The 26,637-nt window shown below is 50.7% G+C and overlaps 2 protein-coding genes across 10 annotated transcripts in view; both read left to right on the top strand.

Moving 5' to 3' along the window:
• The window catches only part of LOC132414190 (signal transducer and activator of transcription 5B), a 71,802-nt gene extending 60,515 nt beyond the window's left edge, over positions 1–11,287 (top strand). For all 5 annotated transcript variants that reach the window (XM_059996569.1, XM_059996570.1, XM_059996568.1 and 2 more), the window contains 7 exons: positions 784–990; positions 2,106–2,200; positions 2,307–2,437; positions 3,867–4,037; positions 7,739–7,790; positions 8,053–8,160; positions 8,685–11,287. In XM_059996569.1, the coding sequence (XP_059852552.1) occupies positions 784–990; positions 2,106–2,200; positions 2,307–2,437; positions 3,867–4,037; positions 7,739–7,790; positions 8,053–8,160; positions 8,685–8,811 (891 nt within the window). In that variant the 3' untranslated portion in view covers positions 8,812–11,287. The remainder of the gene's footprint in view (positions 1–783; positions 991–2,105; positions 2,201–2,306; positions 2,438–3,866; positions 4,038–7,738; positions 7,791–8,052; positions 8,161–8,684) is intronic.
• Positions 11,288–16,848: 5,561 nt separating this feature from the next.
• On the top strand, positions 16,849–24,404 carry GHDC (GH3 domain containing). Of its 5 annotated transcripts, none has more exons than XR_009516901.1 (11): positions 16,888–16,978; positions 17,153–17,241; positions 17,396–17,682; positions 17,983–18,104; positions 18,259–18,760; positions 19,151–19,343; positions 19,463–19,534; positions 19,611–19,744; positions 20,072–20,157; positions 22,977–23,117; positions 23,952–24,085. XR_009516901.1 is itself a non-coding variant. In XM_059996505.1 (11 exons), the coding sequence occupies exons 3-11, from the start codon at positions 17,409–17,411 to the stop codon at positions 24,281–24,283; spliced, it is 1,878 nt and encodes a 625-aa protein (XP_059852488.1). In that variant the 5' UTR covers positions 16,888–16,978; positions 17,153–17,241; positions 17,396–17,408; the 3' UTR covers positions 24,284–24,404. The 5 variants fall into 5 exon arrangements, 4 of the variants coding, with proteins under 4 accessions (XP_059852491.1, XP_059852488.1, XP_059852490.1 ...); XM_059996505.1 differs by having other exon boundaries at positions 20,072–20,179; positions 23,952–24,404; XM_059996506.1 differs by having other exon boundaries at positions 16,913–17,048; positions 20,072–20,179; positions 23,952–24,404.
• Positions 24,405–26,637: the final 2,233 nt, after the last annotated feature.

Genomic DNA, 26,637 nt, shown 5'->3' on the forward strand with positions numbered 1-26,637 from the left:
AGTCGATTTACAATGCTGTGTTAGTTTCTGGTGTACAGCAAAGTGATTCATATATATATATATATATGAATATATGTATATATGTTATTTCACTTTGAGCTAGAGTTCTTGGCAGAAGGGGTCAAGGGCAAGGATGACACTTGTGCACACGCTGACACGTGAGCACACACTTATGGACACATGCACACATTCTCTGTACCTAGAGAACCAGTCTTGTAGATTTTGACTCCCTTTGAGTGTCAGAGCCAGACCTTGGTCATGTTTTGTTTTCGTGGCTGTTAGAAAGTAGGATTGGGCAGAAATAGAGACACAGATGTAGAGAACAAACGTATGGACACCACGAGGGGGGTAAGTGGGGGTGGGGGTGGGGGCGGGATGAATTGGGAGATTGGGATTGACATATATACACTAATATGTATAAAATAGGTAACTAACTAAGAACCTGCTGTATAAATAAATAAATAAAATTCTAAATAAATAAATAAGGGAATGAGGAGAGAACGATTAAAAAAAAGAAAGTAGGATTGCACTGTACGTCCAGCAGCTCATTTACAGGACACCACAGGTCGCCCGAGGTTACCTTCTAAGTTACGTGTGAAGGTGGTAGAATGGAACCTTCCGAATTTCACAGAAACGCATACCCCAGGGAAGCTTGAGTTTATCCTCAGGCTCAGAGACAAGTGTTCGTAACTCCATCCAGCCATCAGTGTTTTTCTTTTGCAGGTTGAGGGAATAAATCATGCAACTGTTTTCTCCTAAGGTTCTGGCTTCTCTCCCCACCAGGGCAGGGTGCCGTTTGCAGTGCCTGACAAAGTCCTGTGGCCGCAGCTGTGCGAGGCGCTCAACATGAAATTCAAGGCCGAAGTGCAGAGCAACCGGGGCCTGACCAAGGAGAACCTCGTGTTCCTGGCGCAGAAGCTCTTCAACAGCGGTAGCAGCCACCTCGAGGACTACAACGGCATGTCCGTGTCCTGGTCCCAGTTCAACAGGGTGAGGGACGCCGCCCGCTGCAGTTAGATCGGCCCCTGCAAACCAGATCCCTCAGGAGTCTCCCTGCCCTCAGCCCTCATTCCTCATGTCTCTAATGCGACGTGCCCGTGGTAGTAGGAAGCTTCTGAATAGCTGGACAACCACATACTTTTTTATGTAGAAAATGATGTTTGACTCTATCAGCAAATTGGGCCTTGCATGCGGCTAGTGCATTTTCTTCCTTTGTAAAGGAAACAGCAAAGTAAACGGCAGCGTAACTCATGAGAAGTAAGGCTTTCGTGATGATGAAGACTCCGTGGCTCTGTCCCCTTGACTCTCTGGTGTTCCTTGATGTGTAATGCAAAGTCAGGCTCCCGTGGGACCCTCAGCCTGCAAAAGAGGTTGCTGATGAAGGAAACTTTGCCTCTAGCATCTGGTAGTTCAGATGTCACCCGTCACACCTCTGATTATAAACTGAACTTTCGTGTCTTTGCTTATGCCCCCCACCCTCACCGCACATGCCCTACTTCAGAGATCTCACAGTCTCTGAGTGGAACTCTTTTAAATGGTCGCATGCTAACCAGCTGGCTAACAGGTTCACTGGTGGTCAGAGGAGGTTTGATAGGGAAGCAGGAGGCCTAGGTGGTCTGTCTTTGCCATTACAGTACGGCTCCTGCCTTCCACCGGAATCAGATCACTGCATTTTGCTGATAATTGTTGGTAACACCCGTATGATGGAGTGTTCCCTGTGGCCTCACGGTGTGATCTAATCCCATTCAGATTTACAGGTTTCTCCGAAGCTCCCAGGTGATGCTGCTGTTGCTGGTCACAGACCACACATCAAAACCAGCAAAGGACTAGTCAGCCTAGATACAGGGGAAAGTATGTGTAGCCAGGGTCCACTGGGTGTTGGTAATTGCTCTGTGGTGTTTTCCCCTTCTTCCGTCTTTTCCCCTCTATTCTGTTTTTGGGTTGTAGGACCATTTGGTCAAACTCAGGTAGGTGTGTATATTTGTATGATTCTGACAATGTAGATGTTGTTTTCCATTTAATTTTTCCAGTTAAAGTATATACAGGTAATAATATCCCAAGTGTTACTTTTGCCTTCTTGTGTTCATTGTTGTATCTCCAACCAGGAGAATTTACCAGGACGGAATTACACTTTCTGGCAGTGGTTTGACGGTGTGATGGAAGTGTTAAAAAAACATCTCAAGCCTCATTGGAATGATGGGTGAGAATTGCCATTTGTTAAGTCAGCGGTAGAGTAGTAGCAAGGTCTTTTTTCTGGCATTAAAACATCACACTCTGCTTCTGCTCATTTGGCCTTTGTGATCCAGGGCTATCTTGGGTTTCGTGAACAAGCAACAGGCCCACGACCTACTCATTAACAAGCCTGACGGGACCTTCCTGCTGAGGTTCAGTGACTCTGAAATTGGTGGCATCACCATTGCTTGGAAGTTTGATTCTCGTGAGTGCCCCTCCCTTTTTAAGACACACCTTGGCTCTGGTTAGGTGCTTTTGTTGCAAAATTACTTTAACAATTTATTGAGTACTTATTATTCCTGGGCACGAGTAGTAATTATGGGAAGCAGAAATGTATAAGCATGACACAGCTGCAGCTTGTGTAAAATCTTATTATGGGAAACACAATTACTAATTTTGAGAAACACAGATGTACAACCCGACGTATGGCTACATGTGATGCAGTATCCTGTCCAAAATCTCAGCAGCTTCCCTTTTGAAATGTTTGCCTTCCTATTACTCAACCTTGAGCTTATTTCAGTAAAGAATTACTCTGTTGTTTGGAGTCATTAGAGTGGAAATAATGTGCTATTTTCATTATTCCTTTATCCTAACATAAGGATACTGCCATCGATCATTTCCATTCAAGAATGTTAGTTCTTTTCCTCTGACTCTCACGGTAAGACAAGAGTAGCTTGCTAGTTTTTTGTGACTTAAAGATTTTAACAGCTTTTAATAACTCCCATGCACCCTCTGGCTATGGACACACTTCCTATCTCTTTTTCATACTTTTGTACAGGGAATCAGGGACTGGAGTCAGCAAGAAGTTTCTTCTAGGGAGGGACAGAATACTGTTTGAACTGGAAACTACCTGAGATCATTAGATCTCTAGGAAAGTGGTATATGTGTTACCTGCTTATCTACCCATGACTTTAAAAAACTGCTTAATCGGGCTTCCCTGGTGGCACAGTGGTTAAGAATCCACCTGCCGATGCAGGGGACACGGGTTCGAGCCCTGGTCCAGGAAGATCCCACATGCCGCAGAGCAACTAAGCCCATGCGCCACAACTACTGAGCCTGTGCTCTAGAGCCCACGAGCCACAACTACTGAAGCCCGCGCGCCTAGAGCCCATGCTCTGCAACAAGAGAAGCCACCGCAACGAGAAGCCCGCGTACCACAATGAAGAATAGACCCCGCTTGCCGCAACTAGAGAAAGCCAGCATGCAGCAGCAAAGACTAAATGCAGCCAAAACTAAATAAATAATATATAAATTTTTAAAAAACTACTTGATCTACAACCTATGGTATTTTTTTTTTTTTTTTTTTTTTGCGGTACGCGGGCCTCTCATTGTTGTGGCCTCTCCCGTTGCGGAGCACAGGCTCCGGACGCGCAGGCTCAGCGGCCATGGCTCACGGGCCCAGCCACTCCACGGCATGTGGGATCTTCCCGGACCAGGGCATGAACCCGTGTCCCCTGCATCAGCAGGCGGACTCCCAACCACTGTGCCAACAGGGAAGCCCTATGGTAATTTTTAAATGGAGATTTTTATTGGGACAATTTTAATGGAGAGCTTTATTTGTAGTATATTTGGATTTTAAAATTTCCTGTTCAGAAATCATATTTAGACTATGATTATTCTGTTTTTTGATCTAGAGGAAAGAATGTTTTGGAATCTGATGCCTTTTACCACCAGAGACTTCTCCATCCGGTCCCTGGCTGACCGCTTGGGAGACCTGAGTTACCTTATCTACGTGTTTCCTGACCGGCCAAAAGATGAAGTGTACTCCAAATATTACACCCCAGTTCCCTGCGAGCCTGCCACTGGTAACAATGTTCGCATTCTGATTTGGTTTCATTGTGATTTTGGTTTTGTTTTAGGTGTACGTGTGTGTCTGTGTGTGTCAGTCTGTCTGTCTGGCATGAAAATCTACGCAGTTAACACACAGTTGTTGCTGTTTGAGCTCTGTCCAGGGCAGATGTAAATCCTGGGCTATTTTCTTCAGTTACACAAAAAACACATCAGCCGCCAACCCCGAATATCAAACTGAAGGGAATAAATTGCTTTTAATACAAGCTTAGATCAAACAAAATTAGGAAGGTAAAATTTTGTTTTTCAAAACAGAGATGGTTTTATTGTTTTCTGAGAATAAAAGTATTATGTATTTATTGTAAAATTTCCAGAAAAGTATAGACAAGAAAATAGATATCACACAACATTTCTTATCTCATCAACGTAAACAATTCAGTGAATGTATTCTGTCACTCAGTCGCCAGAGGCTTATTAAGCACTTCCTGTGTGGGGTTGCAATCTAATAGCAGAAGGAAGACAATAAACAGGTAAACAAATAAATGTATCTAGTGATGGACACTGTGAAAACAACTAAGGTGAAGGGACAGAGAAGTGACGGGGGTGTGTGTGTGGCACAGCACTTCACTCGAGTGGTCAGGGAAAGCTCCCCTGAGGAGGTGACATCAGAGTAGCCCTGAATGAAGTGAGGAAGCCACGCATAGATCTAGAGAGAACATTCTAGGCCGAGAGAACAAGAGCAGAAACCCTGAGGTGGGAGTGAGGTTGGCATGCTTAGAAAACCTCACGAGGGGGCTTCCCTGGTGGCGCAGTGGTTAAGAATCCACCTGCCAATGCAGGGGACCCAGGTTTGAGCCCTGGTCCGGGAAGATCCCACATGCCACGGAGCTGCTAAGCCTGTACGCCACAACTACTGAGCTTGCCCTCTAGAACCCGCAAGCCACAATTATTGAGCCCGTGTGCCACAACTACTGAAGCCCGTGCGCCTAGAGCCCGTGCTCTGCAACAAGAGAAGCCACCACGATGAGAAGCCTGCGTACCGCAACAAAAGAGTAGCCCCCCTCACCGCAACTAGAGAATGCCCACGCGCAGCAATGAAGATGCAACTCAGACAAAAATAAATAATTAATTTTTTAAAAAAGAAGCACGTGCACCCAACGAAGAGTAGCCCCTGGTCGCCGCAACTAGAGAAGCCCGTGCGCAGCAGCGAAGACCCAGCACAGCCAAAAATAAATAAATACGTACATATATTTAAAAAAAAAAAACACTCATGAGGACCCAGGAGGCTGGAGCTGAATGAGCCGGGGAGAAATGGTGGGACATGAGGGCAGAGCAGTAGGAGGGACCAGATCATGTCGGGTTTGGGTTATAACCATACGTCGTCATTTGTAACCTGATTATTCTTTCACTTAAAAATATATCACAGGCAGAGTTACAGGTTAGTAAATATAAACTTACAGCATCATTTTAACAATTGCATAGAATCCCATTGTATGGTGATCCTATGTTGGTTATTTAAGATACTTAAAATTTAAGTTATTCACAGTTTTTTTTCTTTGGTTAATATTGAGATAACCTGGTACATGCATCTTGTTCTACTGTTTCCTTAGGACAAATCCCTAAGGTAGAATTTGTGTCAAGGGGTATATACTTTTCAAGCATTTGGACACGTCTGTCCAGAGTTGCCCCCCAGAAAGTGGAATCCGTTTTCACTCCCACAGACGTCTTGTTTGAGTACCTGCTTCTCCATCCTCCTCCTGCCAGTGATAGTGTCTCTTCAGCAGTTTCATGTTTGCCAGTCTGATAGGCATAAAAATGATAATCTTAGTTCTTATTTTCATTTCTTTGATTCTAGGTAAGGTCGAAACATCTTTTCATATAAAGATAATAATAACAATAATAACTAGAATAACAATAGCAGCTAACATTTGTTGAATGCTTACTTGCATACCAGCCACTTTTCTGAGCACACTTCAAATAGTTTCTCATTTAATCCTCAAAACAGGTCTGTGAAGTAGGCACTGTCACCATCCCCATATTACATTTGAGGAGCTGAGGCACAGAGGAGTGAAGTAAATTACCAGAGATATCACAGCTAGGAAGAGGCCAAGCCAGGGTTTGAGCTCAGTCTAGCCTGTACTTCTTAACCTCCACAGTGTTGGCTATTTGTATTTTTTCTGTGAAGTACGTTCCTCTTCCTTGCTCATTTTTCTTTTGGAGTTCCTTTTTTTCTTAAGAATATGCAAGTGTTTTTTTATATAGTAAATGCAACTTTTATTATTGTAGCGGAGATTTTCCTCAGTGTGTCATTGTTCTTTTAACATTTAGGTTTTATTTTGCTGAAGTGCAAAGACTTGTATTTTCTATATAGCCCAATCTATTGACCTTTTTCCTTTATAGATTCTGCTTTTTGTATCATGCCTTCCCACCTGGTTATATTTCTAGGTGGGGAAATAAGCCAAAATATTTTTAGACTTATGTGGTATTTTGGATTAAACCCACCACTGCTTCTTTTTGTTAGCACAACTAATCTAGATTTTTCAATCCTATTTTTACAGCATTTCTTTGTCTTTTTTATCTGTTCTGCCAGTCTGTAAAATTCTCTTGTAGACCGTAAAGCACAAAAAGCCTATGAGATATTATGAAAAGGCAGCTCCTGACATTCGAAGCCCCAGTAGAAGCAGGTCAGGATAACAAGCAATGTGTGACCCACGGAGCAGTTCATTCTCTTGGGCTGAGTCATCCTTCTGACCTCAGCGGAATCTTCATTGTCTGATACAGTTAAGCTTATACTTATTTCCATATTTACACACCCAGGAAACAAGACTTCATTCACCGACTTCAGACCATCACATTCCTACTACCTACTTAGCTGGATTTCCATAATCAGCCTTTTGAAAAGGTAACTCTAGCTTATCTGCTAGGTTATCCCTAGCCTGCCACGTCCCGGTGGGGACGCTGTGAAGAGTGAGACACAGCGGCAGCATTCTTTTTAACCAGCCACACAGCACAAACAGCACCCGCTGGGAGGCATGAGCATCCTATTACCCCCGAGTGCAGAAACCCCACGAAAAGAGCACGCAGACACCTGACAGAGTGACATTCCCTTTCCTAAAAGGGTAGAAGCTCAGAACTAGAGTAACTCCCGGGATCCTCAAGTCAAATTAATTCCCCTCTAATGCTTAGATTTTTCCGCATGACCCCTAGCGAGTGCTGGTACACCTTCCACGTGAAGACCTCCAGTGATGAAGAAATCAGTTCTTCCCGAGACTCTTTCGGGGAGTTCCTGTGATGACAGCGTTCTTCCTTATTTGAATGAGAATTTGTCCTGTTGCAACCTCCTCCTGTTGGTCCTCGTTTTGTCCCCTGTCTTTCTGCATCTGCGACTTTAAACTTTTTAAGATATGTTTTCTTTTTACAGTTAGAATGCAGTTAATGTTTGATTTAGATTTGTATTGAAGCATATCTTTCCTGTGGTTTGAAGAATTAATTAACACATCCAAGCCAGCTTGGAAGCTGTCTTACCTTGCGGTGTCAGTATTGAGGCTTCTCAACTCTACTGGGTCTTCCTAACGGATTAAAAGATGTGCTTATGCTGGATCCTAAGATAAAATGAGACAGTTGCGTCACATCCTGAGAAAAGATGGGATTCTTAAGGGAGACTGCATTTTCATTTCATTTGAGAACTTTGGTTTTCATCACTCTTCCCCCTCGGCAGCTAAAGCAGTGGACGGATACGTGAAGCCACAGATCAAGCAAGTGGTCCCTGAGTAAGTGTCCCGGGTCCAGCTCTGGTCTCCTGCTGCCTCTCTTCTCCTCTCACCCCCCGCACCTGGCTCTCCTCACCCCTCACCGCCACCCCTACTGGGGAGGGAGCTGGGCTTGGTCACCAGGGCGTCGGTACCCAGGGCCCCGCTCCTGCAGCCAGGGCCCCAGGCTCAGCGGGCACTCTGTCCTTCCGCACCTGAAAAAGACACGAAGGTGGCCCCCGAGCCCCTCCCTGCTGAGGCTGTGCCCTGCTTCCTCTCGCAGGTTTGTGAGCGCCTCTGCGGACTCTGCCGGGAGCAGTGCCACCTACATGGACCAGGCCCCCTCCCCAGCCGTGTGCCCCCAGGCTCATTATAACATGTACCCACAGAAGTAGGTTGTGTTCTCCTGGGGCTCCGAGGGGAGGAACTGGGCACTTGGCCTCAGGCTGGGCACCAGAGGGCTGGTGGGCAAGGAACCCAGAGCTCCTCTAGGTCTGAGACCACCCAGGCCAGGCCGGGCTCTGGCACATGCCCAGGTGGGAGGGAGACATTCAACCAGTAGGTGTTGGTAGTTTAGAGTGGGGTTGGGCAGATGGCACCTGCTCCCCTCTCTTAAAGTGGAGATTTTTCTGGCTTTGTATAAGGACCAGGTGGGGTTTAGGTGTGTGCGGGCAGCCAGTGTTAGGGGCAGGTAGGCTGGGTATTTTAGTCCGAGTCACTCTGTCCAACCAGCTAGCAAAGGACTCTGCCCCAGGGCTCAGGTCAGAGTGCTGCTTTCCTGCGAGGCCTGGGCCAAGGGTGCAGGCGGTCGGTCTTGAGCCGCTCACCTGGGGGGGTGCGGGGTGGACTCTGCTGCTCCTCATTGGCCTCTGGCAACCTTTCCCTTCCCGTAACCTCTCCCCTTTCCCTCCCAAGCCCTGACCCCGTCATTGACAATGATGGGGACTTTGATCTGGACGACACGATGGACGTGGCACGGCGCGTGGAGGAGCTCTTAGGCCGACCTATGGACAGTCAGTGGATCCCCCACGCACAGTCGTGACCCCCCGTGGCCACCTCCAGCTTCTTCATCCTCGCCAGAGGAGTTACTTTTGTGGATGTTTTAATTCCATGAATCGCTTCGCTTTGGAAACAATACTCATAATGTGAAGTGTTACTACTAGTTGTGACTTTAGTGTTTCTGTGCATGGTGGCACCAGTGAAGGGAATGTGAGTGTGTGTGTGTGTGTGTGTGTGTGTGTGTGTGTGTGTGTGTGTGTGTGTGTGAGATTGCACGTTGGGCTGTTTCTCCCCCTTGCTGTCCGGAGCTTAGCTGCAGCAGTGGGGCCACAAACAGAAGCTGTGGTTGTTTTAACCTTGTGCCGAAAGGTAGTTAGTTCCATGAACCCTGGAACTTGGCCATGTGTTTTGAGGGTGGCTGAACTCGGACATGTGGCTGTTGAAGTGAGAGAAGGACAGAGGGAGGTGAAAGCACCTCGTGTCTGGTGAATCTTTTTGTCACTGTGTCTGCCAAGCCATTGATATATGAACATGATTGTTTCCACTTTTCTTCTGAAACGTAGAAGCTGCCTTTTCACAAAGAAAACCAGTCCTCCCTCCTTCCCTGTCCCCCAATCCCCATTTTCCTCGGTAGGGATGGGAGAAGGGGGGACATAGAGCAATCGCTGGGGCAAGGGAAGATGTGGGTTTTCCGATGGGTAGTGGCTTTTTAAATAACCCGTAACCCATCTAAATGTTCTCTGCCTCTCCCGCTGATTCCCAGCCCCCACGGAGTTGCCGCTTAGCTCCTATGTGTGTACGCATGTGCAGGCACGTTTGATGAAGTAGAGGAAAGAAAAGAGAGTCACATAACTAGAGCTTACAGTGTTGATGTCCTTTGTGTCGTGGCCAGAGTGGACTGCCCAGCCCCGGCTCGCAGGCGCTGAGAACGTTGCCTTGTTACCCGGGAGTGGCTGTCCTGTCTGCCTGTCCTTCCTCTGTGCTGGTAGAGGCACGAGCGAGGCTTTTCAAAGGCTTATTGATAATGGCATTTTGCAAAGGTTGAATGGTGTTTTTGTTTCCAAATTGGGACTTGTTTTTCCCTTCCCACCCTAATTTGACATCAGAATTCTTTCTTCCTGCGTCAGGTCCTGTGCCACTGGGACGCAGGTCACCTCATTTCCCTTCACTGTCCGCACACAATGTCTTGGGGAGTGGGTGGCAGGAATGTGGGCTGAACCCAGGACCAGTGCGTTGCCACCCTGGTGCAGGGTGCTGGGTGTCGGCATTGGTAATTTGGGGAAATGCAGTCAGCGAGTTTGCTGAGAAGTTTGCTTTGCAAAAACAAGGCAAAACCAAAAACCCTCGGCGTAACTTTATCCAAAGTTTGTTCCATAGCTTTATACCGAAGGAAGGAATGGGCCATGGCAGGCAGGTGGGAAGAGGGGGAAGCAGGTATAACTTTGGGGTTAGGCCTGTAAGGTCACCCCCAGCCCCCCTCCAAAAGAAGGGCCTGACCACACCCAGGAGAGAATGGCCCTAAAAACATTATTTTTATACATGTGAGTAAATAAACATATTTTTTTTACAAAAATAACTTCTGAATTTATCAGTGTTTTGATGTTAAAGGAAAATATTCCTCTGTAGTAAATTATTTATTGAAAGAGGACTTTTTACAAGCTGCTCTTTGCCCTAGCTTGGTTTCATACACTGATTTACTCTTCTGTGCTGGGCAGTAGACCGTCTCTGCCTCTGAGGAGCAGGCGGACTCCTCCCTGGATACCAGCCCCGACGCAGGGTGCTGCGAAGCCCCTTACGTCCCCTCGAGATTTGATGAAAATCCCCCCTGAGGTTGGGAGTGTTGGAGAAAGGTAGAAAGGAAGCCTGGCTGCTCCTGGACTCAAAGAGACCTCTCATGCCCGACACCGGGGCACCCTGAGTGCCGGCCCTGGTTGTCCCAGCAGCCCTGGGGGCAGGGATTGACACACTTTCAGATGAGGAGTGGGCCTAGCCACAGGCGTGCCGAGGGCAGAGCTCTCACTGCCTAGTTAGCACTGGGGTTGGGGGGACAGGTTCCCAAGCAAGTGGCTGCCCTGAGCCTGGGGTTCCCGCGCACGTCCAGTGGCTGAGCTGTCCTCCGTTCTCCTGAGGCTATGCCTGTAGATGGGAGAGATTTTTGACTGAAAGTTGCGCTCGCTCTCTGCATGTATCTTCTGTCTTCTCCCTGTTCTGCAAACCGCAAGGAGAGGTGGCTGGCAAGTCCTGGCCACCTCAGCCTCTCACTCGCTCCCAGACACACATGGGCACGTCATCAAAATGTTTCAATGTGTGGTATGTGCGGGGCTTCGTAGGGGGTGGGAGGGAGACTAAAAGTGAATATAACTTAAAATGGAAACATACTTTTTATAATTTTTCTTTATAAAACTTTGTGAAATTATTTCAGATACAGATTTTAGTGTTGATGCAGGTTAGTATAGTGGCACCAAAAAAGTATTGTTTACGATTTGTGTATTTTACGTTACAATAAATACTTCCTCTAAATGGACAATATTGAGTCCTCTTTTTATTTTTTTCCATCAGGTGGTGAGATAGAGTGGCTTTCATAGGGAAAAATTTGAAATCATCAGTGTGGCTCTGAAAAGAGGAACTAGTTGGGCATTGGCCGCCTCAGAGTGTGTGTGTCCCCAGCTTTGATGGCAGATGGGGGCATTTCTTACCTTCCTGTTCACATGAGGTTTTGAAAATTAGAATGATAGTCTTTTATCTCCTATTCCTGTTAGAAAGTTCATTCTTAAAATTTAGCATATTTAGAGTGCCTGCCCTGAGCCAGGCTTGTGTATGGGATGAGAAATCATTCCTGCCCTCAAGAGGACTGCAGTCTGGGAATCCACACACCCTGGAGCCCGTGCCACAACTAGAGAGAGAAAACCCACACGCCACAATGAAGAGCCCACGCGCTGCAACAGAAGATCCCACATGCCTCAACGAAGATCCCGTGTGCCGCAACTAAGACCCAACGCAACCAAAAACATGGGAAAGACAGCTAACACAACCAATTATGATAGGATATTGGCTCCTGCTGCCTTAAACCTATCCCAAGGCCATTATCAAATACAAAAGAACAGACAGGAAGGGCACCGAACAGCTGAGCTGACTCTTAAAGAACAATTAGGGGGACTTCCCTGGAGGAGGAAAGGAGGGAGGGAGGGAGGAAGGAAGGAAGAAAAGAAAAGAAATGGGTAAAGATACAGCTGGGAGGAACTCTCTCAGGGTCAGAACAAATCTCAAATACTGACCTTTGAAACTATCCCTTCAAAGAAGCCTGAATTTTTTTTTTTTTTTTTTTTTTTTTTTTTTTGCGGTAGGCGGGCCTCTCACTGTTGCAGCCTCTCCCGCTGCGGAGCACAGGCTCCGGACGCGCAGGCTCAGCGGCCATGGCTCACGGGCCCAGCCGCTCCGCGGCATGTGGGATCTTCCCAGACCGGTGCACGAACCCGAGTACCCTGCATCGGCAGGTGGACTCTCAACCACTGCGCCACCAGGGAAGCCCAGAAGCCTGAATTTGATTGGATCAATTTGTGGAGCCATTTATTCCCCCAGGGCGTTGTTGAAAAATATAGCAATCAGCCAGCAACTAGTGTAGTTTAACAGCTGGGTGTGGTCGGGGAAAGAGACAAGGAGAGATCTGTGCAAATCACTGTCCTGCTAGGGTGACTGTGGGCATAACTCCCCCCTAAGTAGCAATATCAGAGGCTTCACACTGTGTATGTGGGTGGGCAGTGGGGAGCAGATAGACTCACTAACATAATCCTGCCACTCACTAAACAAGGAAACTGGTTTACTTGGACAAGAAACAAGGAATTGCTAAACTGGTTTCCAAGGTGGCTGCACCATTTTACATGAGGGTTCTGATTTCTCTACATTGTTGCCAACACTTGTTATTTTCTGACCTTTTGATTATAGCCATCCTAGTGGAGTGTGACATGACTTGAGTCAGTTTTAATTTGCATTTCTCTGATGACTAATGGTGTTGAGCAGCTTTATCAGAAGCCCTGGAAAATTCACAAATATATGGAAATTAGACAATACAGTCCTACATAACAAAATGAAAAACAAAAATGAAGTAGTCACACTTACCAATTTCAAAGCTTACTACAAAGAAACAGTAATCAACAAAGTGTGGTACTGGCATAAGGATAGACCTATAGATAAGTGGAATAGAATTCAGAGTCTAGAAAGAAACCAATGTGTCTATGGTCAACAAATTTTTGACAAGGGTGCCAAGACCATTCAATGGGAAAAGAATAGTCTTTTCAACAAATAGTGCTGGGACTACTGGATAGCCACAAGTGAAAGAATGAATTTGGAACCTTACCTTACATCATATATAAAAATTAAAAATGGATCAAACATCTAAACGTAAGAGCTAAAGCTATATAAAACTCTAAGAAGAAAACAGAGCTTCATGGTGGAGGATTTGGCAATGATTTCTTGGCCAAGACACCAGAAGCACAGGGAGCAGAAGATAAATTGGACTTCATCAAAATAAACTTTGGGGAATTCCCTGGTGGTCCAGTGGTTAGGACTCGGTGCTTTCATTGCAGTGGCCCAGGTTCAATCCCTGGCTGGGGAACTAAGGTCCTGCAAGCCGCGCCATAGTGCAGCCAAAAAAATAAAAAATAGAAAGACTTTTATGCTTCAAAAGACACTACTAACAGAGTGAAAAGGCAACCCACAGAATGGGAGAAAATATTTGCAAATCGTATGTCTGATGAGGGTTAATAGCCAGAATATATAAAGAACTCCTCAACAACAACAACAAATTTTAAATGGGAGCATGACATGAATAGACATTTTTCCAAAGAAGATATACAGGTGGACAAAAAGCACCGGAAAAGATGCTCAGTTGTAAGGGAAATGCAAATCAAAACCACGATGAGATACCACTTCTTACCCATCAGGTTGGCTATTATAAAAAAACAAAAACAGGGACTTCCCTGGTGGTACAGGGGTAAAGAATCCACCTTCCAGTGCAGGGGCGCGGGTTTGATTCCTGGTCGGGAAACTAAGGTCCCACATGCTGCGGGGCAACTAAGCCTGCATCTCAGAGAGCCCACATGCCGCAAACTACAGAGCCCACGTGCCCTGGGGCCCGTGGGCCACAAGTAGATAGAGAAAACCCACACGCCGCAACTAGAGAGAAGCCCACGTGCTGCAACGAAAGATCTCGCATACTGCAACTAAGACCCGACACAGCCAAAAAAATTAAGAAAATAAATAAAATAAATATATTTTTTAAAGGCAGCCTTATTGAGCCGTGTCAGAGATTTAAAAAACAAAACAAAACAGAAAACAGCCACTGTGGTAGGGGATGTGGAAAAATTGGAACCCTTGTACATTGAAGGCAGGCATGTAAAATCGTGCAGCTGCTGTGAAAACAGTATGGTGGTTCCTCAAAAAATTAGACATATGAATTACCATATGATCTAGCCCTTCCCCGTCTGGGAGTATACCCAAAAGAATTAAAAGGAGGGATTCAAACAGATATTTGTACACCCGTGTTCATAGCAGCATTGTTCATAATAGCCAAAAGGTAAAAACAGAAAAGTCCATCAATGAATGAATGGATAAATGTGGTGTATACATACAACGTATATTTCCTTCCTTAAAAAGGAAGGAAATTCTGACACATGCTACAACGCGGATGAATCTTAACCACGAAGACATTATGCTAGGTGAAATAAGACAGACACAAAAGGACAAATATTGTAAGATTCCCCTTATATTAGGCACCTAGAGTAGTCAAATTCATAAAGACAGAAAATAGGATGGTGGTTGCCAAGGAATGGGGAGTTATTGTTTAATGAGTACAGAGTTTCAGTTTGGAAAGATGAAAAATTTTGGAGAGACACGATGGTGATGGTTGCACAACAATGTCAATGTACCTAATGGCACTGAAGTGGATACTTAAATATGGTTAAAATGGTAACTCATATATGTTTTACCACAATAAAAAATGGATCCAAAAAATGGATCAGAGACCTAAATGTAAGAGCTAAGATTATAAAATTATTGGAAGAAAACATAAGGGTAAATCTTCATGACCTTGGATTTGACAATGAATTCTTAGATACAACACCAAAAGCACAAACAGCAAGAGAAAAAATAGGTGGTTGGGCTTCATCAGAACTAAAAATTTTGTGCTTCAGAGGACACTATCAAGGAAATGAAAAATAACAAAAAGATGGGAGAAAATATTTGAAAATCATATATATCTGATAGGAGACTTGTATGTCAAATATACAAAGAACTCTTACAACTTAATAATAAAAAGACAAGTAGTCCAATTAAAAAATGGGTAAAGAAGCTGAAAAGACGTTTCTCCGAAAAAGTATACAGATGGCCAGTAAACACATGAAAAGATGCTCGACATCATTGGTCATCAGGAAAATGCAAAAACTGACTCAGATCACTTCACACCCCACTAAGATGACTATAATCAAAAGGTCAGATAATAACAAGTGTTGACAAGGATGTAGAGAAACTAGGACCCTCATATACTGGTGGTGGGAATGTAAAATGGTGACGCCACTTTGGAAACCAATTTAGCAGTTCCTTAAACAGTTAAACCATTACTACAGGACCCTGACATTCCACTCAATGGAACGCAGTGAATCCCTTGCATTCCATTTTTATGCAAGAAAATACATGTCCACAGAAAAACTTGTACAAACATTCGTAACAGCATTTTACATAATTGCCAAAGAGTGGAAATGACCCAAGTGTCCATCAACCGATGAATGGATAAACAAATGTGAGACATCCATACGATGAAACATTATTTGGCAATAATAAGGAATGAACTACCGGTACACAGTACCACATGGAAGAACCTTGAAAACATGCTAAGTGAAAGAAGCCAGACTCAAAAGACCACATCTTGGGCTTCCCTGGTGGCGCAGCGGTTGAGAGTCCGCCTGCCGATGCAGGGGACACGGGTTCGTGCCCCGGTCCGGGAAAATCCCACATGCCGCGGAGCGGCTGGGCTCGTGAGCCTATGGCCGCTGAGCCTGCGCGTCCGGAGCCTGTGCTCCGCAACGGGAGAGGCCACAACAGTGAGGCCCGCGTACCGCAAAAAAAAAAAAAAAAAAGACCACATGTTATATGATTCCATTTACAATGAAATGTCCAGAATAGGGAAATGTATATATAGAGAGAGTAGATTTGTGGTTGCTTAGGGCTGGGGGCAGGGAGGTGGGAAGGGATTGGGAGGTGATAGCTACAGGGCCTGGGATTGCTTCTGTGGTGACGAAAATGTTATAAAATTGACTGTTGGTGTTGCACATACCTATGAAGATACTAGAGACCACTGAATTGTATACTTTAAGAGCTCAGCTGTGAGAAGAAGAGAGACGGCAAGACGGAGAGGCAGGTGAGGGTGTAGGGAAAGGTTTCGGTGTCTGAGAGCCTGGGTCAAGGGCACAGGTGGAGAGAGGGCTTAACCACGGACAGCAGAAGAACCTCATTCTGAGCACAGCTTCTCAAGCTGTTCAGTAGGATGGGGGAGCCGAGCTCCATCGGGCACCTTATTCCCAGTTGCAAAACTACCTCCTGGCATAAGGATGGGAGAAGTTTGTGTTTCCTCGCCATAAAGCCAATAAGCTAACACAGGTGGTGACCTCAATTACCAGGTAGTTATCTTGAGAACAGGTGTTAATGGGTTGTGTCTGCCTGGCTCTGGCTTTAAAAGGGAGTGAGACTCTTTTCTCTCTGCAGTCCCGGCAGATTGCCTGTGATGCTGCACACTCTGCTTTAACGTTTATTCAATAACAAAAGTATTTCCTTCCTCTACTACCTTGTGGAGACCAATTCTGGATTGGAAAACATTTTTGCTTTTTAACAGTTCTCAAGTTTGCACCTGCTCCAGGATGGGGTGCACCCCACTCCCGGCTCAAGCTGATACGAGTCTGAGGACCACGATACTCTGGCCCTAACTTCCCTCCACCTGCCAGCTTGGGCCAGCTCCCAGCACAGCGGCCCTTAGGCAACCTGCCCCTTTAAGAGCCCCCCCCTTCCCAGCTCCTCCCTCAGGCCCGGTGGCCGGATTTCCTGGTTCAGGCCCAGCCCTTTAAAGCTGTGGCTCTATCCTTCTGGCAGGTTGTGTACTGAGGCTGAGGGGGCTGCTGAGGGGGCCCTGGGTGCCAGGCAGAGGCACATGTGGGCTGTGACAGGTGCATGTGGGCTTCGGGGGCGCACAGGATGCTGGGACAGGGTGGATCCTGGACAAAGCAGAGCCTCTCGGTAGTGGGCCAGACGTGCCATCCGTTAAGTACCTGCTGTGTGCCAGGCACCATGCCATGCCTTTCCTGCACTTTCTGAGGGGTATTATTATTCCCATTTTACAGATCGGGGAAGGGAACGGAGCTCAGAGCAGCTGGCTGAGTTACCCAGGGCCAGACAGCTAACGAGGGGCAGAGCCAGGATCCAAACTCAGGTCAGTGTGACCCCAAAGCCCTGATGTTCTCTCCCCCGCATCACCTGCCTGACAGGTTTCACTTGGTGTTCCTGTGCGCGGGAGAGTGGGGGGGAGGAAATGGGTTTTCCCCCCTCCCCCTAGTGCCAGTACTTGGGGACCTTCCTCCTGCCAGGAGCTGCTTGGAGATGCTGCTGCCGCTGCTGCCGTGCCTCGTGCTGTGCCTCCTGCTGCTGCCGCTGGCCGTGCTCTGGCGGCGGCGGCCGTCCCAGGATGCCAGACTGTCCTGGCTGGTCCATCTCCAGCACCGTGTGGCATGGGGGGCCCTGTGCTGGGCAGCCGCCTGGCAGCGGAAGAGCCTAGTGCGGAGCACGCTGCACGCGGGCCAGAGCCAGCAGCGGGCCCTGAGGCGGTGTCTGCAGGGAGCCCAGAGTCCCCGCTGTCCCCTCAGGGGGAGCACAGGTGTGTTTCCCGGGGTCTGGGGAGGTGGCCCAAAGAGAAAGAAACCCCATAGGACAGTCAGATTCCGGAACCTGAAGACCTCCCTTCCCCCTTCTACTGCCAACACAGAGGGACCTGACCCAGAGACCCTACCCAGGCCCGAGATTGTTCAAGATGAATTTTCCCATCCTGGGCCCTGACAGCCCCTCTTGCCCCAGGCCTATTCTGGGTTCCTTCCTCAGGGGCCTCACCAGTCTTACCTGAAACTCTTGGGAAACTCTGTGGCTTCATGAGGATTTTACGATGTCTTTGGGGCTACAGATATAGGCGTCTTCCGGAATCATCTCCCTCTGACCAAGGCCAGCCAGCTCCAGGAGGAAGAAAGTGGAGTGCAGCTCTTGCCTCCTACCTCAAACCAGTACCGTGGGGAGGTCTCTCTGCAGGTAAACTGGGAAGGCTGGAGCCCAACCCCGCCAGAGACCCCTAACTGCAGCCAAACCCTCCCATCAGAATGGGAAACAAACAAACAAAATACCTGGGGCCTCAGGGTCTGGCTCAGGCCCAGGGCCAATGACACTGCCTCTTGTCTCCCTCCAGGCCACCTTGCTGGGTCTGGCAGCCCTAAAGAAGACCTGCCCAGAAGTGCTGGCCCCAGAAGGCACGGCCCGTGTGACCCCTTCCTCCCCTTGGCCCTACCCGCTCCCTTGGCCTTGGCATGCCCTGGGCCAGTTGGGCCCTGCTGGAGCCAAGGACCCTAGGGCCCTGCTTCTGGAGGCACTGAGGTCCCCGGGCCTGCGGGCTCTGGAAGCTGGGACGGCGGTCGAGCTCCTAGACGTCTTCTTGGGCCTGGAGGCCGATGGCGAAGAGCTGGCTGAGGCATTAGCTGCTGGGAACCCAGGAGCATCTCTCCCCAGACGGGCAGCTGAGCTGCGGGAGGCCCTGGAGCAGGGACCCCGAGGACTGGCCCTTCGGCTCTGGCCAAAGCTTCAGGTGGTGGTGACTCTGGATGCAGGAGGCCAGGCGGAGGCTGTGGCTGCCCTGGGGGCCTTGTGGTGCCAAGGGCTAGCCTTCTTCTCACCTGCTTATGCTGCCTCTGGAGGTCAGCAAGACTCAAGGGTAGTGAGGTGAGGGCAGGGGGCAGAGGTCACACAGCTAGCTGCCGAGTCGCAAGCCCTATATAAGCATCTCATCTAATCCTGCCCAACCAGCAGCTCCATTTTACAGATGAAAAAACTGAGGCTCATAGAGGTTAAGAGACACACACATTTACACCACACCAGCATTTAATCACAGGTCCATCACCTCCAGAACCACCGCCCCTTCCCAATTAAGACCTTAGAGGCAGAGGGCTGAGCCTGGGGGAGCCAGGAAGGGTGGAGTGGGAGGGCAGCAGTGGGATCGATGCTCAGAGGATTGGGGACTGGGATCCAGGGTGAGGGGCTATTGCCCAACGGTACCACCAGATGAAGAAGCCACTTGCTCCCCACAGGGGCGGTGGGCCTGAGTCTGTGGCCAGAGCAGCCCCATGGCCTGTACCTTCTGCCCCCTGGAGGCCCCTTTATTGAGCTGCTCCCACTCAAGGAAGGAACCCGGGAAGAGGCTGCCCCCACCGTCCTACTGGCCGAAGCCCAGAAGGGCAAGGAGTACGAACTGGTGCTGACTGACCACACCAGCCTCACCAGGTGACCACCTGGCTGCCCACCCCCAGGCCACCTCAGGCCCTCTGGAACCCTGCTGAAAGCCAGGGGCATGTGCTAATGGGCCTTTGGGCCTGACCTCACCCCCACTTCTACTCTATCAGGTGCCGCCTGGGTGACGTGGTCCAGGTGGTTGGTGCCTACAATCAGTGTCCAGTCGTCAGGTTCATCTGCAGGTAAGTGACCCCCTGGGTGGCTGAGAGATCATCCTTTTGCCCTGGGTTCCTCTTCCTCCTGCTTCCTCCTCCCCAGGCTGGGCCAGACCCTGAGTGTTCGAGGCGAAGACACTGGTGAGGACGTGTTCTCTGAGGCCTTGGGCCGGGCGGTGGGGCAGTGGCCAGGGGCCAGGCTGTTGGACCATGGCTGTGTGGAGAGCAGCATTCTGGGTAAGCTTCTCCACTGGCTCCTGCCTCCCGTCCTTGGCTCGACTGTCCCCCAACCCATACCCATCCTGCTGGGAGATCTCTAGGAAAGAGAAAAGAGTTAGCCTGCTTTGCTGCTCCTAACAAAAGTCCTTCCCCATATCTAACTCCCATCCCTCCTGCTGCCTCTATCCATGTTCTCTCCATTCACCCCACTCCCTGCCAAGAAACTCCTTTTCTCCCCGCTGTGAACCTGGGAGTGGGGAAGAGCAGGTGGGGGCAGTAGGCTTCGGCTTTCGATGCTGCCTTGTTCACAAAAGCACGTGTCCACGATGCGGGGTTTGTCTACAGATTCCTCTGAGGGTTCTGCTCCCCACTATGAGGTGTTTGTGGCACTGAAGGGGCTAAGGAACTTGTCGGAGGAAAATCGAGACAAGGTACACGAGAGACAGGGACAGGGTATGACTGCATGTCCCTTTCACTCTGCACGCCCCCAGGTGCTGTGGGCACAGGGGAGAGATGGGGAGGAGGGGTGTGGGCGGGAGAACCTCCCCGGGGCTCTGGGAAGGGAGGGATGAGTCCCACGGACACACACGTATATGCACGAAACTGCTACCCACGCATTCCCTGGACACGGCCGTGCGTGCCTCACCACACACCACCCAGCCCCACACCAGCCTCACGCAGGCCGTTCTGTTTCCAGCTTGACCACTGCCTTCAGGAAGCCTCAGCTCGCTACAAGTCCCTGCGGTTCCGGGGCAGCGTGGGCCCTGCCCGAGTCCACCTGGTGGGGTGGGGGGCCTTCAGAGAACTGCGGGCAGCCCTCGCTGCCTGCCCCTCAGCCCCCTTCCCTCCTGAGATGCCCCGGGTCCTCAAGCACAGGTACCTGGCCCAGTACCTGCAGAGGAGGGTGCTATCCTGAGCTGAGGCCTGCCCACTGCCCTGTTCACCCTCACGGGCTGCCTCGCTCTTTCCTCTGGGGCCCCTCTGGATGGGGAGCCCTTGGCCAGGGTCTTCGAGTGTCAGCTGACGGTGGCCCATCAGAGCTGCTGGGCCTTAGGGAGGCCCGACCTAGTCTGTCAGTTCTGAGGAGTTGACTTCAGGGATAGAGCAGACACCAGCAGTGCCCCATCTGGAGCCCCCCGGCCCACCGTGGAAGTCCCTGGGGTTCCAGTCCACGCTGACAGTGCCTGTGTCTCTCAGCCCATGCACCAGGCAGGCTGGAAGTGTTGGGAGTTAATGCTCTCAGGAGTGACCCTCAGTCAGCAAAGGAACAGGAGCTGGTGATCGCAGACCTCAGCTTCTTCGTCCCTCAGTGGGACAACCTGAAGCGTATTCTGCATTGTCTCCCTCGGAGGGTCACCACCAGTTGCCCCCAGCGGTAACCCTCTCGTTAACAAAGTCCTTGGTTCTCCTTCTTTCCCTCCCGTCCCTACTCCCTTATGTGCTTTCTTGGATCACCGCCCAAATAAACCTCTTGCACCCAGAATCTTGGCTTGGGGTCTGCCTTTGGGGAAACCAGTGGTCCCATTCGCTCTGGTGCTGCTGCAGCCTGGGCTCCCCTCCCAGCTTCAGCTCTGGACACCAGGGCTTTCCCCACACTCCCCCTCTGGGCTGGGGCAGGCCCTGAGTGTGTGGGCCCGCAGAGCCCTCGGGGACCCCTACCACAGCCAAAGTCAACCCAGAAGACACAGAGCCCCTCGTCCTACCTCTCCCCATTCCAAGCTTTACTTAAATGCGGAGGGGCTGCTCCCCAACTCCCCTTGCCCTGGCTTAGCACGAGTCCCCTTCCTGGCCCAACACCCGCAAATCACTTCCATGGGCAGGCCCTGTACTGTAACTCATAAAGAATCAGAGCAGGAAGCGGCTCCAGAGACCATCGGGCTTAACCGTCCATCTTACCAGTGGGGAAACTGAGTCTTCGTGGGGTCGTGAGGTTTGCCCAAAGCCCCGCAGCTCCTCCTAAGTACCTCGGCACCTGATCCCAGTCCGTGGCCAAGCCTCAGGTTCTGCCTCTGAGTTACCACTTCTAGATTCCATGCCCCACATCCAGGCCCCTGCCCCCTCCCACCCGTTCCCCCACCAGCCCACAACTCCTTCCTGCTCAAATCCTCCCACAGCGCCTTGGCGCCCGTGAGATCAAGACCAATCAGCTTAGCCAATAAGACCCTTTGACCCACCCTGGCCTCACTTACCTGTCCAGTCACCTCTCTCTTGTAAGAGAAGTGATCTGTGGACCACGCCTTACTTCCCGCGAGAAATAAGCGCTGTCATGTCTAGGTCTTTGTCCCTTCTTCAGAATGCCTTCTCCCCTGACCTTACGTGATGAAACCCACTTTTCATGCAAGGCTTTTTCAGAGGCCTTTCTCCACTGAGCTAGCCTTTTGCCGGGTCGCCTCCCCACCTGGACTTTGGAGCTCCTTGAAAACTGGGCTATATCCTATGCACACTGTCACTCCAGTGCCCAGAGCAGGGCCTGGCATGGAACTGGTGCTCAGTAGACAATGCCCTGGATAAGACATCAGCCTAGAGATGGCATGTGTCCTTCACCCCGTGGTGGCTCTCTCCCTGCTGATGGTGGGATGGGACTCCATCCCTCCTGTCCAGGCAGCCCAGCCAGGTAGGAAGGAAGCTGGGGATGTTGAAGGATCTCACCACTGAGATCACCACTGAAAGCAGGATCTGCTTTCCTCCCACTGCCCAGGGTTGGCTTTCAAGTTTCTCCATCTTGGAGGTTGGTGAAAGGGACAGAGGGAAGAAGAGAGACAGAGGGGAGGGAGAGCCAGCTAAGAAAGCTTTTCCGTGGAGGAAGAAGGCCCTGGAGCCTGAAGGCCCCAGGAGCAGTGACAGGAGGACGGGGGGAGAGGCCTGTTGCCTGGCTGCCCTCTCCCCCCACACACATCCTGTGGGGAGTGAGTCTCACGACTGCCTCCTTTCCTGCCCCTAATTAGCAGCTCCCCTGACACACTGTCCCACACCAGCATCCCAGGCAAGGCCTCTTTTGTGCTCCCAGATTCCTAGGTGCGAGTTGGCCTCATTAGTGCCCGGAGACCGCCCCATCTCCAGGGAGCAGGCGGGCAGACGGGGGCGGGGAGGTGGCCAGGAGCACAATGATCCACCTCCAGTCTCTGAGTGCCTTGGTGCCGTTCCTTGGGCCCAGCCTGGAGACGGCCCTCCTGCGGGAGGCTAATCTTAGATTTGCCATTGTCTGGCCCCAGAGTGGACGCAAGTGCCCATCTCTCCCCCGCCACCCCAGAGCACTATAAACCCCAGGACCCTGGTAGCGGGTTGCAGTTGACAGCCTCCAAGCTCCTGGCTATTAGGACGACTGCAGACGACACCTTTCCCGGCTACGCCACTCTGAGCTCCAGACACCATGAATACTCCTTCTACAAAGGTAAAGACCCGGGGACGGAGGGGTGACTCATTAGGCCAGGGGCAATGAGAGGGCCTGCTCAGGGAGCTGGAAGAAAGGTTGAAGGTGTCTAGCTCTTGGCCTTTTCCCATGCGGGTTCTGAGGCAGCGGACGGGGTGGACCCTTGGCCGAGTATCTGCCTTGGCTAACATTGCATTGTGCCGTGTTCTCCTAAGGGTTCATGTTTATTGAGCCTTCACTACGTATTAGGTGCTGTTTGCACCTGTCATCTCATTTCATCCTCCCAGAAGCCCTGCACAGTAGGAATTATTTAATACCCAGTTTACAGGTGAGGATGTTGTGCTCCCTGAGAGGGTAGGAAACTGGCCCACAGCGACTGAGCTGTTTCCCCTGCAAGGGAGCGGCCGACAAGACAACAGCTTGGATCCTGCCAGTCCTTGATTTGCACGTGTTTGCCCACTGTGAGGGGGGAGGAGCGGATAAATAGGGCCTCTGTTTCCCTGAGCTAAGTTTCCACAAACGTCTGGGGCAGATTCAGACATGTCTGTTTTCAGGGGGAGTGGTCAGCGCTCTAATGGGTACCCAGAGGAGAGAGGGATTCATTCTGTCCAGAGGGTCTCCAAGGGTTTCCTGGAGGAGATCCTCTGCTAGGTCTTCAAGGACGAGTAGGTAAAGGAGCCAGACACGAGCCCTTCTCCAACAGAGCCCTTCAGACAGCTCTGCGCAGAGACAGGCAAGCTAAGCGACAGCGAGGGAGGAGCACAGGCCAGGAGGGGGCGTGAAGCCAGCTGTGCAGGGCCCGGGCGTAGGGGTTGGATGCGGGCGACCCTCAGCGCCCGGTCTCCGCCTCCCCAGGTCTCCTGGGCCACCGTGACGCTGCTGCTCCTGCTGCTGTTGCTGCCGCCTGCACTGCTGTCGCCCGGGGCGGCCGCGCAGCCTCCGCCCGACTGCTGCCGTCAGAAGACGTGCTCCTGCCGCCTCTACGAGCTACTGCACGGCGCGGGCAATCACGCGGCCGGCATCCTCACGCTGGGCAAGCGGCGGCCCGGGCCCCCGGGCCTCCAGGGCCGGTTGCAGCGCCTCCTGCAGGCCAGTGGCAACCACGCGGCCGGCATCCTGACCATGGGCCGCCGCGCAGGCGCAGAGGCAGCGCCGCGCCCCTGCCCCGAGCGCCGGTGTCCCGCTGAGGCCACCTCGTCTGTTGCGCCCGGGGGACGGTCCGGGGTCTGAGCCCTTGCTCAGGTCCTGTCCTGGCCCTACCCTGGCCCTGCCCTCTCCCCTCTGTCAGCCCGCCCGGTGTCAGCCCGCATTAAAAGGGCAATAAAGACGAGTCTCCCTCTGTTAGTGTGGCTGCTCTCTGTCCCGGTGCGGTCGCGTCCCGCCCTCCAGGGGGCGTGAGAGTCTTTCTAACTATAAAGAGCCAGAAAACCTGGAGGCTCGGGGAAACCTCAGCTTGGGCGTCTTTGAACCCGAAACACTCTCGGGCGGGGAGGTCCCAGAGCAAGGAACTGTGCAAGGCCCTGGGGTGCGGAGAGAACCGCATATGTGCGTGCTTGGAGGGGAGGATGGGGACACACACGTCCCTCGGTGCTCTACCAGTCATTCTGTATCGCAGGGCCTTTCCGGAGAGACGCAGAGGAGAGAAAAAGCAAGCAGAGGAGCGGAATCCGGCTGGGAAGGAGGGAGCTGCGCCTGCCGAAAAGGCAGGGAATCTGAGGTTCAACGTAAATCTTCCAGAGAGCTGCAGCGTGGGGTAGAGAGTCTGGGGGAGCAGTGAGGCGTTGAAGGGGAGGCGGTTAGGCTTGTGCAGCCCAGATTGTGAAGACCCTCACAAGTCGTCAGGCTTTTCACTTTATTCTGTAGGTAGCTGAGAGTCAGGAGAAGTTCTTAAGTGGAGATGCGGCAAGATCTTCCTGCAATTAACCGAACACACCTGGTACAGGTTGAATTGTGTGCACACACACACCCCCTCCATTTACATGTTGAAGTCCTAACCCCCAGCACTTCAGAATGTAACCTTATTTGGAAATAGAGTCTTTGTGGACGTAATTAGTTAAAATGTGGTCATAACTGGAGTAGGGTGGGCCTCTAATCCAACATGATGTGTCCTTATATAAAGGGGGAATTTGGACACATGCACACAAGAAGAACCCACGTGAACATGAAGGCAGAGGTGGAGGGATGCATCTACAAGCCAAAAAAGGCCAACAACCCACCGGAAGCTAGAAAACAAGCATGGAGCAAATATTCCCCCACGGCCTTAAAAAGGAACCAACCCTGCAGCCATCTTGATCTTGGACTTCCAGCCTTCAGAACTGAGCCAAAAATTTCTGTTGTTTAAGCCACCCAGCTTATGGTACTTTGTTCCAGCAGCCCTAAGAAACTAACACCCAAAAGTAGAGATGTGGCACTTTTAAGCAATATATCATCCCAGATAATGCCCAGCTCAGACTCAGCGTGAGGGTGAGGAACACTGGCCTGCCCTCTCCCCAGCCCATCTTCCCTTTGTCACTGGCTTTGGCTGTCTTGTTCTGGCAAGCAGCCACCCCAAGCCACCACACTCAGCTGCCCGAGTAATTTTCTGCTTCCACAGTGAAAAAGTCCTGTGTCTGGTCTCACCTGGGTCCTTCTTGCTGCTGCACTTATTTCGTTTTGGAGAAGAACAAAATCCACCAGCGCACCTTTGGAGATTTACAAACTGACTGCCCAGCTTGAAACTATCTTTCTCAGCCCCAAACTTGCTTCCGGCCTCTCTTCCACCTAAATGGTAGCAGAGAGAAGGAGGGTTAAATCAGGATGATAGGAAGAGGGAGAATAGGGAGACAATTGCTCACCAACACATTGCGTGCCAAAGGTATGCATTATGCTATTAAATTCTCACAACCATACGAGGTAAAAATTATTAGCTGCATTTTACAGCTGATAGTGAGAGGCAAAGTCACACAGTAAGTGGCAGAGCTGGGATTTCTACCCAGTGGACTCCAAAGCTCTTTTCATCCACACTGCTGAGCTTAGAGGCAGAGCTCGCCAGGGTGCCCTACGCAGACTGAGGCACAGGTGAGGGTTAAGTAGTGCATTCTAGAATTTGAGTTTCCTGCCTTCCCATCGATCCTCCACCGGCAAAACTAGCCTCTTTAACACTTGCTGTCTCACACTGGAGCTCAGGGAGCTGGGGGTGCTGTGAAATACCCCAACTCCAGCAGGCGGCGCTGTGAACCAGACAAGATTCCCAGGGTGGGCGGTGCGCGGGGAAGCCCGAGGGGCGGAGACACAAGCAGCAGCCAGGGAAACACGCGTGGGGGCGTGGCCACCCTGGAAGGTGGGCGTGTCTGTCATTCAAGCCCTGCCCCACCTCTTAGAGCCTCGGCTCCGGGTGGGCGTGTCCCGAATTCTCTGAGGGAGAGACACGCGTGGGCCGCTCCCCACCGGGAGGAGAGCAGCAGAGAGGGGTGAGGGTGCCTCTGGTGGCCCCTCCCCGTGCGGGGCCACGTGGCGGGCGCGGGCCGAGCCCGAGGGAAAGAACCTGGCCCGTCGGGAGGTG

Source organism: Delphinus delphis, chromosome 19 (assembly GCF_949987515.2).
Source record: "Delphinus delphis chromosome 19, mDelDel1.2, whole genome shotgun sequence".
NCBI classification, from domain to species: domain Eukaryota; kingdom Metazoa; phylum Chordata; class Mammalia; order Artiodactyla; family Delphinidae; genus Delphinus; species Delphinus delphis.

Excerpts from the sequence above, each read along its gene's own strand:
- GHDC (XM_059996505.1), top strand. The coding sequence starts at position 17,409 with ATGCTGCTGCCGCTGCTGCCGTGCCTCGTGCTGTGCCTCCTGCTGCTG. Across the intron at positions 19,535-19,610 it reads GTCGTCAGGTTCATCTGCAG|GCTGGGCCAGACCCTGAGTG; the intron begins GTAAGTGACCCC and ends CCTCCTCCCCAG. Across the intron at positions 19,745-20,071 it reads TGTGGAGAGCAGCATTCTGG|ATTCCTCTGAGGGTTCTGCT; the intron begins GTAAGCTTCTCC and ends GTTTGTCTACAG.